At 37.9% G+C, this 18,979-nt stretch overlaps 1 protein-coding gene across 1 annotated transcript in view; it reads left to right on the forward strand.

Annotated features, from left to right (window-relative positions):
• Positions 1 to 18,979, forward strand: part of Greb1l (GREB1 like retinoic acid receptor coactivator) — a 252,701-nt gene that overhangs the window by 181,203 nt on the left and 52,519 nt on the right. The window contains exons 8-15 of the mRNA XM_042675277.1: positions 3,988 to 4,116; positions 8,229 to 8,345; positions 8,952 to 9,071; positions 10,827 to 10,964; positions 12,427 to 12,612; positions 16,510 to 16,836; positions 18,042 to 18,170; positions 18,769 to 18,903. Of these exons, the coding sequence (XP_042531211.1) occupies positions 3,988 to 4,116; positions 8,229 to 8,345; positions 8,952 to 9,071; positions 10,827 to 10,964; positions 12,427 to 12,612; positions 16,510 to 16,836; positions 18,042 to 18,170; positions 18,769 to 18,903 (1,281 nt within the window). The remainder of the gene's footprint in view (positions 1 to 3,987; positions 4,117 to 8,228; positions 8,346 to 8,951; positions 9,072 to 10,826; positions 10,965 to 12,426; positions 12,613 to 16,509; positions 16,837 to 18,041; positions 18,171 to 18,768; positions 18,904 to 18,979) is intronic.

Consider the following 18,979-nt stretch of genomic DNA (forward strand, 5'->3'; position numbering starts at 1 on the left):
TTTGGGAACTCTCCTTTGGATTATTCATTAACTATTCTGTCACCTATCATGAGTGGGAGTTGAGATACCTGCACTTGCCATTTTTCTTGTGTTTCTCCAGCTTGTTCTGCCCGTTTGGTATGAAAGTAACACCAATTTCATGCTAGAACACTATTTTAAGGCAAGCATCAACCAGAGTCCTATAGTTGCAGAGTCAAAATACCTGCAGATACAATTTAGTTCAACAGATACAATGTATTCAACATCAAACAACTATGGATTAATGGGCTAAGAACATCAAAGAGGGATTCAGCAGGCCAAAGATTAATAGGTTTAGGGAGAATTGTGGGGAAAAATAGGATTAGAGGGATGTGTAGAGGTAAAAGGAAAGAGTGAATTTAATCAAGTCCTAATCTCAGAGAGGAAATGGATAGAACAGAATGAAAGGAGAGAGATAAACAAGAAAAAAATGAAAAAACAAAAATTTATATTTAAAAAATAAAACACTTAAAAATTATGCAAGTATAAAGAAATAATACCGAATGAAGAAAAAGACAGGATGAGAGGAGAGTGATAAAAAGGAAAAAATGAAAAAATAAAAAAAATTAAAATGGAATACTTAAAGATTATGTAGATATAAAGAAATAATACTACTATTAAAGAAGTTAAGCCTAAGAGGTTGTGAATTGAGTAATCAATTTCTGAATTAAGTACGTACACAATGAAGGATAAGGTCTAATAATCAACAACAGGTATATATCTGGGGGTGAGCAGAACATTAATTAAGTCATGCAAAAAAAAAAAAAGGACCAGAAGGTTAAAAGAGATCAAACACACACACACACACACACACACACACACACACACACACACACACACACACCCCTAAAATAAAAATTATAAAAGAAAACAATTGTTTAAAAAAAATTTTTAATTAGGTAGAAAAAAGTTCTTTGATTTTTTTGGGGGGGGGGTGTGGGGGAAAGAGCTTGTATCTCCCCTGTGTTCATAACCAATCTCTTGGTAGAGTCTCTGGTTTTCTTGTGGTGTTTGGTTTGCCTGTGGCTTGGTTGGTTTCTTAAGTCAGTTTGTTTGAGCAGGCAGAAAGAAGTTCTGCCTTACCCAGGACTTTGTGATCCTCCTCCCAGGCTAGTTCAGTGGGAGGGAGATCTGCTTTGAGTATCACAAAAGAGGGACATGGCTGTTTCCTCTAGCTTGGAGTTGCTGTGATGAGGCTAGGTACTGGGTAGGATTGAGGCCTATCAGCAATCAGTAGCTTTTTCCCTGAGGGGCTAGCTCATGAGATACTCATAGAGCCCAGCCTGGAGTCATTCTCAGGATTTATGTTTACTGAGTTTCAGTTGTTTATCTTTTACCCCTCTGCTGTTTATGCTGCAGTGGGGAGGGGCAGCCTCTGGCTCTGTTTATCCAGTGAAGAAAGCCACTCCTTTGTGGGTAGAGATTCCTCTGCCTGTGAAGGGCAACTTTCCCCTGGGTGGAGCTGAGCCTGGTGGTCAGGTCAAGTTCCTGTGACCTGGTGAATGTCTCCTATTGTTTTCTTCCAAGGCCTGAATTGGAGCTAGCTGCGTAGCCAGGCCTTTGTCAGTATCAAAGATGGAGTTCATCTCCGGTGGTGGGGGAGGGGGTACTTTCCCACTGCTGCTCGGTGAGAAGGAGTGAGGATGTCTTGGGTGTACTCACGCTAGCCTCTTGTTTTCTGGGCCATCCCTGGTCTGCAATCAGCATGATGAAGATTTCTGCTCTTTGTCAGTTCTTGCTGGTGGTGAGTAGAATCTGCTCTCACACCATGTCTGGCGCCTCTGTCCCAGGCTCTCTCTGTTGATTTGGCAGCTTAGGCAGCAGCCACCACCACCACCACTGCAGACATCGGCAAATGCTCAGATCAAGACCAAGCTGTCTGGATTTTTCCTCTTTGGCCAAACACCCTGTACTGTGATGGCACACAAGTGTGCCTAGGACTGTTCACTGGCACACTAAAACTGCTTTTTATGCAAGAGCTTGTTTAACCTCCAGCTTCTCCTCTGCTATCTTCCTCCAGACTCCGTTACTATGAGTTTTAAGTACCATCTTTGTTGATCATGAAACAAAGTCAAATCAGGATTCATATTGGGGGAGAGCTAGCAAATGGCAAATCAAAATCCAAATTCTGTATTCATTACTTATTTAATTCCTTTTATTCAAAATGGATTTTGCCCCCAGGAATTGTAATCTAACAACGAGTAACTGAACTATTGCGTAAAGAAAATAAGGACAGTATTTTGTCCCCCATCTATATCTCCAATCATATTGTGACAGTTGTTATAGCAGGAACTGGGAAATGCCCTTGAAGACATGACCTAGTGGAAGAAACAAGAAGTTACAAACCACATAGAGAGCAGAGCTATAACTTGGTGCAAGGAATTTACACACACACACCCTTAAATGGATATAAATCACTTGTAGAGAATTTGGCTTTGGAGAGATACAGATGCTAAGTTATCAGCCTCTTCCTAAGCACCAGATTATATACTGGATAGTAGTCTCAAAGCAGATCTTTCAAATTTTGATGAACAAGACAAGAAATCACATCTTGGACCTTTATAACTATTGCCAAATAAACAAAACCACTCAGGTAAAAGCTAAATATGCAAATGCCACCAAGCACAATACATTTACTAACAAATAGTGCAAGGTGGTAGATATTAGGGAATAATACAATAGGACTTACATTTTGGAAAATTCACTTTGACCTTACCTAGTGTTTCATTGTGCATTCTGATTTTTCTGTAATTGGTAGTTGAAATAAAGACAAGTAATGCGAAGAAAAATAGTTTTCAAAGTGAAACCACGGCATCTTTTCAGATTGTCTAGAGACAAACACAAGTGTGAAAGAACAGACAGAGATGAACAGTACAGTACAGAAGAGTACAGACAGGAAAAAAATACATGCAAGTATAGTTCTCATCTTGTTTGTCATTTTACTGTAGATCTTAGCAAAGTTCTTGATATGTAGTAAGTGCTCAAAAATACTCATCTCTGAATAAAAGGGAACAGTAGAATTCAGTATGACAGGGCTTGAGATATGTCTCCTGGAGTTAGGAATTAGGTTGATATTAGTAATGAATCTACATGTAACTTTTTAATCATTTAAGAAGATCATTTTTCCCACTACTAGGAAATACTTCATTTAAAAAATCTATGTATGAGGGCTGGGAAGGTGGCTCAGTGGTAGAGTGCTTGCCTTGCATGTATGAGTTCAATGGGTTCAATTCCTCAGCACCACATAAACAGAAAAAGCCAGAAGTGGTGCTGTAGCTCAAGTGGTAGAGCACTAGCCTTGAGCTGAAGAGCTGAGGGACAGTGTCAGGCCCAGATTTCAGGCCCCATGACCAGCCCCCCACAAAATGAATAAAAAAAATCTATGTGTGAATATATATACATATATAATATAAATATAAATGTATGTATATTCATATATAATTATATATACTATATGTTATATATAATATATTTTATATAACATATATATTCATATATAAATATATATGTATATATAGTCCGTTTCTCCATCCTATCTCATTTCTGTATGCCCAGCCCCCACACAAAGATAATCGCTGTAATTAGTTTTATTATCTATCTTAAAGATGCTCAGACTGTAAAATAACAGAAAAGAATCTTTTAGAGGTAATTACCATGGAGAAGCCTGTCCCTCCTGAAGAAGCTTACTTTTCTTCTCTGTTACTCCTCAGTAGCTGTGCCACTGAAACATTAAAACTATCCTTTTGAAGTGCTTAGAATAGTCTCTTACACACAGTAAATTTTGAGTCAAATATAAATAAATCTAATTAAAACTGAATACAAAGAAATTGACATCTCTAAAAATCAGATCAGTTCAAAGTAAAAACTGAATCCTACACTATGATCTTTCTTAATGTATAATTGTTGAATTAACTTCTTTCCTGCATATGTAAGTGGTTGCTAATCTATATAACCTCTTTCATTTTAAAGATTCACCGGTTCTCAGTCCAGCTAATTCTGCAATCAATTTAAGTGGAGCTCAGGACCTGACCCGGAATAAGAATGTTGTGAAACCTCTGGCTTTATCCTTGCAGGTGGTAGGGAAGACTTTTGCTGCAGGTGATGTTTTTCTTAATTATATTTCTTTGGTAAATCCATAGTCTACAAAAAGACTCGTGTGGATTTAGTTGACAAATTGGTCATAGAAACAGAAGGTGCTCTGCCTGCTAGTTGGAAACAAGAGTGGAGCTGTCTCTAAAAATGTAATATTATACAGAGCTTTTTGTCCTCTGTTTTTTTTTTCAGCCGGAAGAGTTAAGTAATATTTAGCACACAGAGGAGACAATGTGGTTTGATTCTGTTCAACAAACATACCTTGAGCTACTGCTCTGACTAGGAACTGAGGTTATACAAATAAATAAAGGATAATGCCTATCTCCAAATGTCCTTATAATCTAATAGGGAGACAGATATTTTCAGTGTCCTGCAGTCCAGCATTTTATGGAGTAGTAATCAAGAATGGGTTCTAGGAGGAGCATGGTCTTTACAAATGAGGAGACATGCACTGTATTAACAAGTAGAGGAAAGACATTTCAAATTCAAGGGACAATAGAAACAAAAGTTAAAAGGGAATGAAGGAAAATTGGTTATATAGGTGATGAACACCTATATAATGCCACCTCTGGAGGCTGAAGTAGGAGGATGCCAAGATGGAGGCTAGCTTGGGATATATAATGAAAACCTATGTCAAAAAAAAAACAAAAAAGGAAGGGGAGAGGAGAAAAAGGAACAGGACAAAATAGCATGACATATGCAAAAACTTCTAGCAGTCTTGACTTGTAAGAGCTATAAAATATACAACTCAGAATGTCCGGAGGTGGGCAAGTGATAGGTAAGGGAACTCTTGAGAAGGCAGGCTGAGAAGGATGGGTTTGACTCTAACTTACAGAGCAGAGGAGTGACATAGTCTGGCTTGAACTTGAACTAGATCATTTTGTCAGTAATATGTAAGAAGACAAGAGGTAGAAAGATTGGTTGGAATGCATTTGAATAGTCTAAGAAATGATGAGATCCTTGACCAGAGTGATAACTTGGAGAGGAGGAGACAAAGTGAAGAACTACATAGAAAGTCAAATCAGCCAGATCTATTGATCAATGTGAGCATAAAGGAGAAGGCATCTCAACTGACATCCATCTCTTTGGGCTAAAATTGTTATTGCCTGAGACAGGGAATGTGGAAGGAGGAGTTGATTTTTCCAGGAGGAGGTTGACTGGATATTTTGAGCCCGAGTTACCCTGAGACATCTAGTTGGAGCTGTTTAATAGTTGTTTAATTTACCATAGGGAGAAATCAGAACGCTTGTTATGAAGGTGAGATAGCAACAAGTAGGTAATATCATCAGGGTAATAACATCAGGCAAGGGGAAATACAAAAGGCGAATGGTAAACTATGGATGGAATCCCAGAAACCTCTGATGCTGGAGGAGAAGTGAAGTGGTAGTAGGAGAAGTAGAACAACAAGGAGATAAGAGAGCCTGTTGTTTTAAGAAATTTTCACATTAGGCATCATCATGTATGGAACCTACCTTGGTTCTTACTTCATCTCCATAACTTTATTTTAATTTTTTATTATTATAAAGGTGATGTACAGAGAGGTGACAGTTACATAAGTCAGGTAATAAGTACATTTCTTTCTTTCTTTCTTTCTTTTTTTGTGTCCGGTCGTAGGGCCTGAACTCTGGGCCTGGGCGCTGTCCCTCAACTCTTCAGCTCAAGGCTAGCGCTCTACCACTGAGCCACCTTCCCAGCTCCAAAAGTACATTTCTTTTTGAACAATGTCACTCCTTCCCTTGCTCTCTCACAGTGTTTTTCCTCCCATCCTCCCCCCCCCCAACAAGTTGTATAGTTCAGTTTCTATATAGTATCTAGTGAGTACCACTGCTGCATTTGTTCACTGTTTTCCCTCTATTTCTATTTGCCCCTCCTTGCCTTCCCAAATACAGATAAATAAAGCAAAAACAACAGCCAAGAAAATTCCATTTCCTAGAGTTAATTTTGGTAAATTTATTTTTTAAGAGTAGAAGCACATAGGCATTGAATCTTTGTGTTTTCCTCTAAGACTATCCTCCTTTGATCTCACTGTCTCCAGACTCTTTAGAGTCCTATATAATTAGAGATATAATTTATATTCAATTTGTTTTGGCAAAAGAATCACATGAGTACTACTGTCTACTTCCATGCGGAGTCATGAGTAGTATATAATTTATCATACCCTGAGGTATTTTAGATCTAGTTTCCACATATTAGAAAAAATATATGCTGTTTGTCTCTCTGAGCTTGACTTAAGATGATTTGTTCTAGGTCCATCCATTTTCCTACAAATGACATAATATTATTCTTTCTAATGGCTGTGTAAAATTACATTGTATATAGGTGCTACATTGTTTTGGATCCATACAACTATGGTAGGGCATCTGAGCTGTAGCCATAACTTGGCTATTGTGAATAGTACAGAAATGAACATCATCCCCATAACTTTTGCAGGACCTACTTCTAGTTTAATTACACACGAAAAAATTTAATTCAGGTTTTGGCAGCATTTAAAAAAAAATCATGAGCCATGTACCAATGTAATCCTAGCTACTCAGGAGGCTGTGTTGTGGAGATTCTTGGATTGAAGCCAGCTGGGGCAGATAGCTTCATGTTTAATTAACCAACAAAAAGTTAGATTGGAGGCATAGCACAAGTGGTAGAGCACCAGCAGTGAGCAAGCTGGTTAAAAGCATGAGGAATAATCATCATGGTTACTAAGATCATTAGATGAAAGGATGATACCACTGTATGCAATGGTTAGGCTGACAAGTCTTGATATTATAAGACTTAATCACTCTTAATATCACATGAAGAGAGAAAACTGGCCATTATGTGCCTCCCTGTGGAAGCATACAATACTACTTTAGACATTCTTTTGCCAAAACAAATTGAATGTAAATTCTATCTCTAACAATTCCTTTCTTGAAAATATAGAGGACAAAGGAATATTAACTGACACCATAAGCATCCAATCAGTAAAGTCCAGTAAAAGGACTTTCCAGTAAATGCAAAAAGAAAATCTTCAGATTAAAAGACATAAAGTACACGTTAACTGATTCCAAATGTGTAGAAAACCAATTTAAGTAAGTCGGCTCTAAAACTCCATTTCTGAAATACTTGAGAGAAAATAGAATACTGGTGAGGTGTTTGATGATGTTAAGGAATTAGTAATCATTGTTAAAATTTCAGTATAATAATAGTAGTTTTAACTAGAGTCCTTTTCTTTTTCCAATGAATACAATACTTCTTATGGATGAAATTATCTGATGAATGAATTTGCTTCCAAATAATCCAGTATACATGTGAGTGTAGGTACAGGGGAAAGAGGAACTGTGTATACAGGAAGCCAGTGGGCTCTATCAATAAATTTTGAAGTTAGATGGTGAGCATGTGGAACTTTATCATACAAGCTCACAAACTAAAATAATAATGTTAGTGCCTCCACCTTTCTAGCCACTTTCTTCAAAGACTGTATTGAAAATGATTCTGTAGATTCCCTGGGATCCTAGGAAAATTTTAAGTGACATTTAATCTTTTATTTTATTCCCTTTCCCCCCAGTACTAGGTCTTATCCTCCTGAGTAGCTAGGATTACTGGTATGAATCACCAGCACCCAGCTAATTTATTCTTTTTAATTGACATAGGACTTTTTTTTTTTTTTGCAGTATTGGAAATTTAACTCAGGACCTAGTTTGCCAGGCAGGTACTTTACCACTTGAGTCATGCCCCAGCTTTTTTCTGCTCTAGTTATATTTCATATAGGGTCTCTCATTCTTTTTCCTGGGCCAACTCCTAATAATATCTCTGATGTAGCATGTATACAACACTTGGATTATGACTGAGATAGGTAGGGTCTTGCTGACTTTTGTCATTAGACTGGCTTCAAACTGTGGTCCTCTTGATCTCTGCCTCCTAAGTTACTATGATTGCAGACATGAGCCACCACACCCAGCCATGACATTTACTTTTAATGAAGACACCACTCTAATGATTGTAGGTGTTTCTATGCAACTGGGCTGAGTTGTCTTGCTGAGATTTCCTTGAATCCTCATTTATAAGGTTTATCAGCTGGTTGCAACCCCACAGAAAGAAATGGTCTGCCAGCTTCTGTTCTGAGTGGCTCCTCTCTGGTTCTACAGAGGCTGCAAATGGGAACAGTAGTCAAGGAGGGAAGACTAGCACACCCAGCTCCACTCCAGCCCGCCCAGGGAACTACTCCTTGTCACCAAGACCTAGCTATGCATCTGCAGACCAAGGTACAGCACCCATCTTAGAGTTTTCCAATAATGTGTCTCATTATCATAGAAGCACTATAGAATCTTGAAAAATGAATTATCTGACAACACACTCTAGAGTTTTCCCTTTACTTGTCGCATAATGTTTTGAAGTTTTACAATTGGTGTGAAAAGTAATAATTAAATGTTTAGTGAGTCTATGTGAAAAACCCAAGTAAATGTTGAAATGAGTGTGTAATGAAACATCTTGGGGGAAAAAAAAAAACATGAGCTATACTGACCAAAATAAAGGATTCAAAGTCCCTCTTTCTTCTGTAGCCCTGAGCAAATAGGAGCCTTCCTTTCTCCATCCACAAAATAGATATATCAGTAACATCTTACAAGCTCACAGAGATATTGATAGAATCCAATGAAACAATATGGCTAAATTGTATAACCTAAACAACATTTAGATGTTAGGTGGTTCTTAATGTGATACTGGTTTGCTAGTATGACTTTTTAAAGCTTATCTTTACCTCTAGAAGAGAGACTTAGTTCTTCTAAGTAAATACAGCCCTATATGACTTTGGTATTCTCTCTTCCTTCTATATTGCTGAGGACAAAGCTATCTTTCTTTTTTGTCTTCAGCTACCATGTTCATTTCTGGACCACCAAAGAAACGACACCGGGGATGGTACCCTGGGTCACCAGTCCCCCAACCTGGTTTAGTTCTACCTGTTCCTACAATTCGCCCTCTTTCAAGAACTGGTAAGATTTTTTTTTTTTTGGTCAGTTGTGGGTCTTGAACTCTGGGCCTGGTTGCTATCCCTGAGCTCTTCAGCTCAAGGCAAGCGCTCTACCACTTGAGCCACAGTGCCATTTCTGGATTTCTGTTGGTTAATTGGAGATAACAGTCTCATGGACTTTTCTGCCTTCGCTGACTTTGAACCATGATCCTCAGATCTCAGCCTCCTGAATAGCTAGGATTACAGGTCTGAGCCACCAGCACCCAGCTGGTAAGATTTTTAAATAAGATGGGTTTTAAAGTTGCTTTGAAATTTGCATATAGATCTTTTTCTTTAGAAAATCTATTACATTTATAACCCATTTAGTTTTTTTTTAACTTTCCAAATTAAGAAGAAAATAGTCTGATATAGTTTTTTCTAAAACTACCATTTGAATGAAATCAGAGGCCAAAGAAAAAAATAAAAATAAAATAAAAAATAAAATAAAAATTAGACATGACTCACAAGTATATGATGATAAAAATACAATAAACAAAAATATATCAATTGCAACTTATGTCATCTTTAGGCTATTAATAGATTAGATGACAAGTATATAAAACCACAAATGAGATAAGACCCAGTGATTCATTAACAAGTAGAAAATTAGTACATGAATTCTAAAATAAATTGGCACTAACAACAAAGATAAAGTAGCAAAATAAAAAAGTAAACATGTAATAATACATTGTAACAACCCAGAATAACAATAGAATGTAATAATTGAATGTAACCATGCAATGTTACAGAAGGTAGTTCTTTCCAAAGGCCAAATAAAACTAGTAAATCTTTATTATACCTACATAAGAAAAACATGATTAGGGCTAAATTGCATATGTATCTTTTCTTCTGTATTTCCTCTGAATTCTTGAAGATAAATTTTCTTAATCATTATATAGTAAAAGGATAGTGATAGCGCTTTGTCTCTGTCACATCTACCTTCCCCCCAAGCACATGGGCCATCACAACTGATCTTAACCTTTAGCTTAGTTTTAGCCCATGTCATTGACAAGTCATTCATTATGTTGTGCATGATGCTACCAACACACCATCACAGATGGACTTGCTTTGTTAGTCATGGTGTTAGATTTGCACTTCTGTGATCTGGTTGTTAATTCTGTCCTGGATGCCTCATTCTGTGGCTAGAATCTGAAAAAGCAACTGGTTCTTGTTCATCCTACCCAAACTGTGGCCATTTGGTGTCTGCAAACATTTGTCTGCCTTGTTGTACTAAAGAGCCAATTCTAAGACACCAAGGAAATCCTTCTATGTTTAAAGAAGACTAAATAGAGACCTTGTATATGCAAAGAATCATGCTAATATGTTACTATGGTTGCTTCTAGGTAGTACTGATTAATGATAACTTTATCCTCCTCCAACTTTTTCTGTTCCTTACCAAATTTATATAATGGGAAAATATACCTTTGGTAATCTGGGGGGAAATTCAAAAATAAAGCAGAATCAAAAAGACTTTATGAAGAAGAAACAACTGAGAAAAACTGATAAATGAATGGTAGATACCTGATGATATGATTATGGAATATATGATATGGATTTCTTCCTTTCTTTGTTCTTCTTACTATTAATTTTATATAATACACATTAATTACATTACTAAAAAACAGTAAACTACTAGACTTTTAACATTTCTATATTAAAAGTATTAAAACTACATTGCCTTCCATTATTTTTCATTTAGCTTCTATGTCTAATCCTTCAAACAACTTTTTTTTTTCAGAGCCCCTTTTATCTGCCCCAGTTCCACAGACCCCATTAACTGGAATTTTACAACCTCGGCCCATTCCTGCAGGGGAAACTGTAATTGTTCCTGAAAACCTGCTAAGTAACTCAGGCGTTAGACCTGTAATTCTGATAGGTAAGGGAAGGAATTCCAACTTGCCTGTGTCTTCTGGAATCTAGGAATGTGCCTCTGTTTCATCATTCGTGGGTTTATTCATGCTCTCATGGGTGTGTATTCATTTATCACATGATTGATTTTTTTAGCTTTTATTGGTTAGCTCCTTCATGCAGTATTAAACATGTATTAAACATTAGAAGTTGAAAATAAGGCAAAGTCTTCTTGCCCGGGAAGAGCACCATCTGACCCCTACTAACCATGGTGGTCAGTAAACAAGCATTGTAGCCTACTGGGATAAGTGAACTGGCAGAGGTTCACAACCAAGACCTACAAGAACTCACCTCCATTCCTTTGAAGCAATGTTTGAGCTAATAGTAGACAGGAAGGGGAATGGGACATTCCAGTCAAAGGAAACCAAACAATAGAGGAAAAGAACAAGCTAAGCCAGTTAACAGATCTCACTAGAGACCCAAGAAGTCCCACAGTAATAGGTGTGAACCATGGGAAAGTACCTGTGAGTCAATATTTTTATAGAGTTTGTCTTTCCAGGCTGTTGTTAAATGAAAGTACAGAAATTTAGAAGTACTAGATTCTAGCACTAATTGTCTTTCATTCCTCCCATCTGAAGTCTCAGTTTGAGGCAGGCCTAGGCCAAAAGGAGATTGTCTGCTTTCCCTCCAGGATAAAGCAGGTGGGGTGTGTTTATATGAGTTGTTATCTATGCTTGTGGTTGGCCTAAGCGTACTAACTGGGAGGGTCTTGCTTCAAGCTCTGTGCTTTATCAGGACAGAACTCTGGAAGTTCCCTAAGAAAGATACCAAGAACATATCAACCCTTTGGTCTTTTGGTGCCTGTCTTTTAGAAAGTCTCATAGAGTGACTGTTCTTTCCACAACCAGCATTTATTTTCCACATATTTAATTCTATCTTTTTAAAATTCTAATTGGGGTCTGTTTTCTGGCATTCAGGGAAAGAAAAACTAAAAAATTCACTAGTACAAAAAAGAGGTGGAGGATCTCTACTAAGCACCTGCCACTGGTAGAATATTGCTGATAGCATAAGTTTTTCCCTCAGAAAATGAAAAACGTTGGGGTTTGTTTTTCTTTTTTTTTTTTTAAAGAAACTTGACCAGGAACTTTACCAGAAAACATTTTACCACAGTTTTGCAAAGGATGAAGAGATGTTTTACATCTTATCAGTCTTCTCTGGCAGAGCTATAATATTAACATGCCTCTGCTATGGGAAGTGGACATAATATAATTGGAGTATTTTGCTTTGTGTCCATCTCACTTACTATAGACATAGAACTTAGAGCATCCAATTGAATTCCCTAGGATAGATACCTTTGAGTGACTTGTTTGATAGCTATCTGAGAGGGCAGGGAATTTTGTTGAGCTCCCTTGCTGCTCATGAAGCAAGTGTTCATGGTTGGACCACAGAGAGAAATGTTGAACTATGTTGACCTGCTTCTGTTGGGGCAGGCTATGGCACTTTACCCTATTTCTATGGAAATGTTGGTGACATTGTTGTGAGTCCTCTGCTGGTGAATTGCTACAAGATTCCACAGTTGGAAAACAAAGATTTGGAACAATTGGGGTTGACCAGTAGCCAGCTCCTGAGCGTGGAAAACATGATCCTTCTGACCATCCAGTATCTTGTGCGCCTGGGTAAGTATTTTCCTTAGTCACTGGCTGGTGATTATTATTGTTATTATCCATACTGTTTTCTTTCTTTTTTGAATTTATTCACCTTCCTGCCTTGTATTTCCTTCTTTCATTTCTAACATTCTTTTCCACCAGCCCAGTTTCTATGACTTTCCTTTTTCCTCCATTGCTTTGCTCTTTTCCTTTTCTTTTTGCTTCTTTGGTTCTTTATAGAGGTGAATTGCTCCACCTAGTGTCCAGTCTTATGATGCTCCTCAAAGTAGCTGATGGAGGCAAAACCTTAGAGGGTTGTGCTGTGGGACACCCTTCTCACTGGGGAGTCTAGCCAGCAGCCTTTCCCAAAGCACAGCTACTCTCTGGAATGCAAATACAATCTTTGCCTTAGACAATTGTTTTCCAGTTTTCCACATAGCCTTTTAACCTTGCATATCCACTGCCCCTTGCCCATTTTTTATTTCTCCTTTGATGTAGTCTCATGATGTTGATGCTTTCCTTCATGTAGGTAGTAACTTTGGGCTTCCCTGGAGGGTTCTATGGGGTAAGGGGGGTACATAGGTCATGAACCCTTCACTTCCTCTTAACCCCACAGTGGGTATATGCAGGTGTCCTGACAATACTGTAGAGATTCAGCAGCATTTACATTGAAATGTCCTTTATTTTGCAAACTGCAGTAAGCCATTGATTATGCAGCCTAATTACACATTCACTCCAGAATTTCAAGCCACTGATGTACTTGGATGAATGTTTGAAGTGTAAAATCACAACATAAATATATTTGTGTATAGTCATAAGTTTATTTAGTATTAGAAAATAGTTTGTTGTTAAGAAATGATTTTTTAAAAATACCGGGATAAACAGTGTTTTTTAAAAAAAAGTTTTGGCAAGCTAGAGTCAGCCTCTAGAACATTCCATTGCAACTGTGCCTAGAACACTTAAGAGGCTGGCTTCACATGGACTCCACTTTGACAAAAGTTTTTGAGACCTGCAGGGCCTCAGCTTTTCCAAGGGAGCCACTTTCATGACAAACCTAGGACTTGTAAATCAGACTACTGGTAGGTAATAAAGTTAAAAACTCACCTGTCTATAGATCATTTGATGTCATAGTTTTAGGTAAGCACTATTCTACTTGAGCCATACCCTCAGTCCAAATGTTACAGCTTTGCTACATACTGACTTTGAACTACAGACAGTTTTCTAAGACCTAAAAGTTGCTTCTAGATGCTTCCAGCAATGTTCTAGAGCCAATCACTATGTCATTTTGTTCAACCTTAATAACAATTTAAAGAAACAAAGTCCAGGCTAATTAAATATCCTGTATGATCAAAATAAAATACCTTCTTTTAAATTATTAAAACTTTTTCTCTTAGAAAATTTCACTTAAATTATATGAGACCCTTTTCTGTCATGATCAATTTTCTCCACAATTTTACTTTCCATTAGGTCTCTCAAAATGGAACATGAATAGATAGGTCTTTCTTCTGTTTTAATGTAAACATAGTCCATTGGAATTTCTCTGCTCTTCAACTAACTATTCTGGAGTCCTTCAAAAACGTTTTTGTTTGTCCCCACAGATCTTGAGAAGGCAGCAAGAATATTTTCACTTATTCCATAGATGATTGACATTTTTTTAAAAATGCAAGTTTTTTAAAGCATGATTTTAATGGCTCAGTAACCCAGTTCCTGAGAGGTAACAGAAACAGAATAAGATTCTCCAAGAACAGGCTTCTATGATAGTCACTTCTAGAAAACCTTTTTCTGTTATTTTACAATCTGTACATCTTTTGAGACAGATAATGAAATCATCAAATCCAGAAACTGTTGGAGGATTGCAAGTCTGTTGTAAGCCTGTTTTTTCACATCAAGATAGCTCTATCTGAAAAGCCATCAGACTGATGTCTGGGTTACATTGAACTCCTAAAGATGGATGAGTTCCTAACAGGAAGAACTTGCTCTTATCAAGCTTGAAAAATGTGGAGAAAAGGCTCCTGTAATTTACTGTAAAGGCTGAAAATGAGGTAGTCATGGTTGATGACTAGAAGAAATATATTTTGTTCCAAGAAATCTCTTCCCTTGTTTAAGCTTCAATACATTTTCCCTATTTTTGATTTGTAGCTTTAGATTCAATCCAAACTCTCCAGAAGTGAGTTGTAAGATAACAGAGAATGCTGGGAAAATGTTGGATAATTTTAATTTCTCAAAATTCCTTTATATTTGGATTTAATTAATAGGACATGTTGCTCAATCCTAGTTTGGAATGGTTCTTAAGGATACCACTATGAACTACCTAGGCCTCTGAGATTGCAGGTTGTCAATTAGATATAGGAAATTAGAGACAAGGCTACTCGCTTTTTGGCTGCCATAAGTTCTGGTGGGACAAAGCTTTGAATCATTTAATATAGTCAGTACAAATCTAGCCACTCTGAGCTCAGTAATATATAGTTATGGGGCTGGGGGTTAGCTCAGTGGAAAAGCACTTGCCTGGAAAGTGCAGGGCTTTGAGTTTGATTTTCAGCTTTACATAATAATTACAATAACAGTAACAATAATAAAAAATAGTTACTACTAACCATGATTTTAAGTAGATAAAGTGGAATGAAGATCAGAAACCTTATGATTCCCTAGTGATTTTGAAACAAAACAAAACAAAAATACCCACCATCAGATTTCCTCTAGCAAGTAGTTGGGAGGACATCAGAAGTAAATAGCAGCACTGCCATCTTTAACCTGGGGTCTAATTCATGCTAGGCAAGCTAGCTCTACCATTGAGCTACACCCACAGCACTAGAAGCAAATTTAAGCATTCGGAATTTCTTGCTGTTTCTATGAATAGAAAACAAGCAATTATCTATGAGGATTCCACTCTTCTATCTCTCACCCAACCAGTCCTGGAAAACTTTTAATTATTTAAATTACTTTTCTTAATATATGGTAGTTTATTTAATATCTCTTGACTTATAAAAGATGGCCAAACCTCCCATTTCCTTTCTGTCCCAGAAAAGATGGGAAAAGGCCATTTTGAAAGGGAGACTCTTAAATCCCCATGAGAGAAAAGAATGATTTCTGACTCCCTAAAGGTGACTTCTTCCAGACAGAAGTCCTGTTCTTATCTCTTGTGTTCTTTCATAAGGGGCCTTTAGCCCCAGGTTCTGAAGTCTGTGATCACAGATACTAAGGAGTCTGTGTCTATTGGCCAGAGCCCTTGAGTTTCAGATATCAGATTCACACAGCCAAAGAAATGACAGAGTGAGTGAATATATTCTCCCTGGTTTTAATTGAAATTAAATGTAGAAAGAAGGTTGGCTTCTAGTTTTATTAGTCTTTAACAATGTCCAGTATGTCAAAGTGAACAAGTCAGGAAATATACTAACCATTATAACCATCCCACAGGACTTACAATGGAACTGATGCATGTTTTAGTATATTCTCCTTTAAGGATATTAGAAGTTAGGATGGGAATGTGGCTTAGTGGTAGAATGCTTGCCTTGTATGCATAAAACCCCAGGTTCCATTTCTCAGTACCACATAAGCAGAAAAAGCCAGAAGTGGCGCTGTGGCTCAAGTGGCAGAGCACTAGCCTTGAGCACAGAGAGCTCAAAGTCAGTGCCCAGGCCCTGAGTTCAAGCTCCAGGATTGGGGGGGAGGGGAAGGCAGGGAAGTGGGGGGGAAATAGTATAAGTAACATGGAAGAATAGGATTTGCTTTTATTGAGGCTGAAAGAGAGGAGAGAAGGAAATTTCACAATAAGGGATTATTAGGGATTCTGTGCTCAATATCACTGAGAGAAAATGCTTCCTTGCCAGTTGGAGTGTGGTAGGCTTAGAAGAATTGATGGATGCTGTGTGTCTCTCTTTTCTACCTGTGATTTTTTTTTAACTTTAGCTGTAATTCTCTTCAATATAGGTCCTGATCAGATACCTCTCAGGGAGGAATTTGAGCAAATTATGCTGAAAGCTATGCAGGAATTTACTCTGAGAGAGCGGGCCCTGCAGATGGGAGCTTCGTGTACCCCAGTGTCTCCAGGACAACTCCCCTGGCTTGCTAGATTAATTGCCAGTGTGTCACAAGACTTGGTTCATGTGATTGTGACTCAAAACTCTTTAGCAGAGGGCATTTCAGAGACATTGCGGATTCTCAGTGAAATAAGACACTATCAAAGGTTGCCAGATTATGTGGTGGCAATTTGTGCATCAAAAATCAGAGGAAATGAGTTTTGTGTGGTGGTGCTAGGTGAGTAGTATTTTGTTGTTGTTGTTGTTGTTGTTGTTAATGAATTCATTCAGTCACCTGTCCATTTGAAAAAATAGCCATGAAACATTTTAAGATATCCACATAATCAACCTCTAGTTAATTTCTTCAATTTCTATTCTTCCTCCAATTTTACTTTTTTTTTTTTCTTTCCTCCTCAGATCAGTTGGTGTGGCACTCAGCTTGGCCCGTGTCCTTGTCAGCTGGTTATGGCATTCTTTCAAAGCTTACCCTGTAATAGATACCCTTGTCTCATGTAACTTCTGTCCTTAAACGGTTTTAGAAATGTTACCACTCCAGCATGTGATAGAGCCAGTGCCACAGGTGGCTTATGCCAGTTAGTTACAATTGCCAGACACTTACTCATGCGTTCCTATGAGGTTCACCAGAGTTGATTTTATAACACTGACTCTAAATAGTGCAGTATTTTTTCCTTTGTGCAAATTTTCTACTAGGTACCATTCTATGTAGCCAGTCAGACTGAGTTTTACTTCTCTGCTGTCTACTTCTCCGCCTGTCCTTCTTTCTGTGTTATGTAAGTTTTCAGAAAACTTCGTCAGATGGAATTGATACATTAATTTTATTTTATTCTCTAAAAACAATCTAGAAACAGAAATTTATATTTTAAAGATAATCTTTATAATAACCATGTAAAACAATATATAAAGTATTTTTATATGTTTTCACTGTTACAAACATATGGTACATAATTTTCTCTCTTGATCAACTAGCTTTATATTATGACCATTTTCTATTGCTGTCTAAAGTGTTCAAATCACCACTTCAAAGGCCGCTTACTTGTCCACATCCTTTGACCATCTTTTGGTCTACCATGATATTCTTTTTTTTTTTTTTTTGGGCAGTCGTGGGTCTTGAACTCTAGGCCTGGGTGCTGTCCCTGAGCTCTTCAGCTCAAGGAGAGTGCTCTTGAGCCACAATGCCACTTTCAGTTTTCTGGAGCTTAATTGGAGATAAGAGTCTCACGGACCTTGCTGCCTGGTCTGGTTTTGAACCACACTCCTCAGATCTTAGCCTCCTAAGTAGTTAGGATTACAGGCATGAGCCACTAGTGCCTGGCTAGCAGGATATTCTTAATGGTTTATAGTTTACAACTGTGGCTGTTAGAATTAATGTTCCAGTGAGCATTTTTCCCTGATGAGTCATCTCTTCTCCTTTCTATCCTTCAGGCCAACATCAGTCCCGGGCTCTGGCAGAGAGCATGCTCACCACAAGTGAGTTTTTGAAAGAAATTAGTTATGAGCTCATCACGGGAAAGGTCAGTTTCCTGGCATCACATTTCAGAACCACGTCATTAGGTGAGTGGCTTTAAGATTCAGCAACACTGCCAGCCCCTAGCTTTGTGATTGTATGAATTTAAATGCTAACCTCTCAAGATAAGTATGGAGCTTAAGCTTGCCAGCTGATCATTTGAAATGGTTTATCCTTAGTGTTTTGTGACTAACGTCACAGGAAGCAGCAGAGTCCAGAGGAAGGCGCATGGATACTCTGATCAAGGGTTCAGCTTAGCATGATTTTTGAATGACCTTGGGCATCTCTTAACCCCTCTCTCTCTTCTCTCTGCTCTTTTTCCTCTCTCTCTCCTTTCTGATATGTCACATGAAGGTAGAATAATATTCTGCCTGCTTTTGAATGTGATTCAAGTGAAGAGATAGATGCCCAGGGTGTGAAACATGCTAGATGGAAGCATGTACTCTAAGGATAGATTACTGGTAACAGCAGCTCTTGCCATTGAAACAGCACCATAGACATGGCTAGGTATAAACTTGGATATACATTGCTGGGTTACCATAGATCTTGTTGAGGCCACTGCCTAACTGCCAAATTTGGAGACTGATAAAGATACAAGTGTATCACTTCTTGTAACCTTCTTATCTTCACTTTATTTGGACATAGGTGATGACCTGGATAAGCTACTCGAAAAAATGCAACAGAGAAGAGGAGACAGTGTGGTCACCCCTTTCAATGGAGATCTTAATGAATGTGTGTCACCCCAGGAGGCTGCTGCTATGATCCCTACCCAAAATCTGGGTAATGTTGCTTCAGTCTAACAGACAGAAATCAGACATTGGGACAGATACTATTGAAGCTTAGGGTTTTGAGTTGT

This window comes from Dipodomys spectabilis, unplaced genomic scaffold, assembly GCF_019054845.1.
Source record: "Dipodomys spectabilis isolate Male_0828 unplaced genomic scaffold, ASM1905484v1 ptg000024l, whole genome shotgun sequence".
NCBI lineage: Eukaryota > Metazoa > Chordata > Mammalia > Rodentia > Heteromyidae > Dipodomys > Dipodomys spectabilis.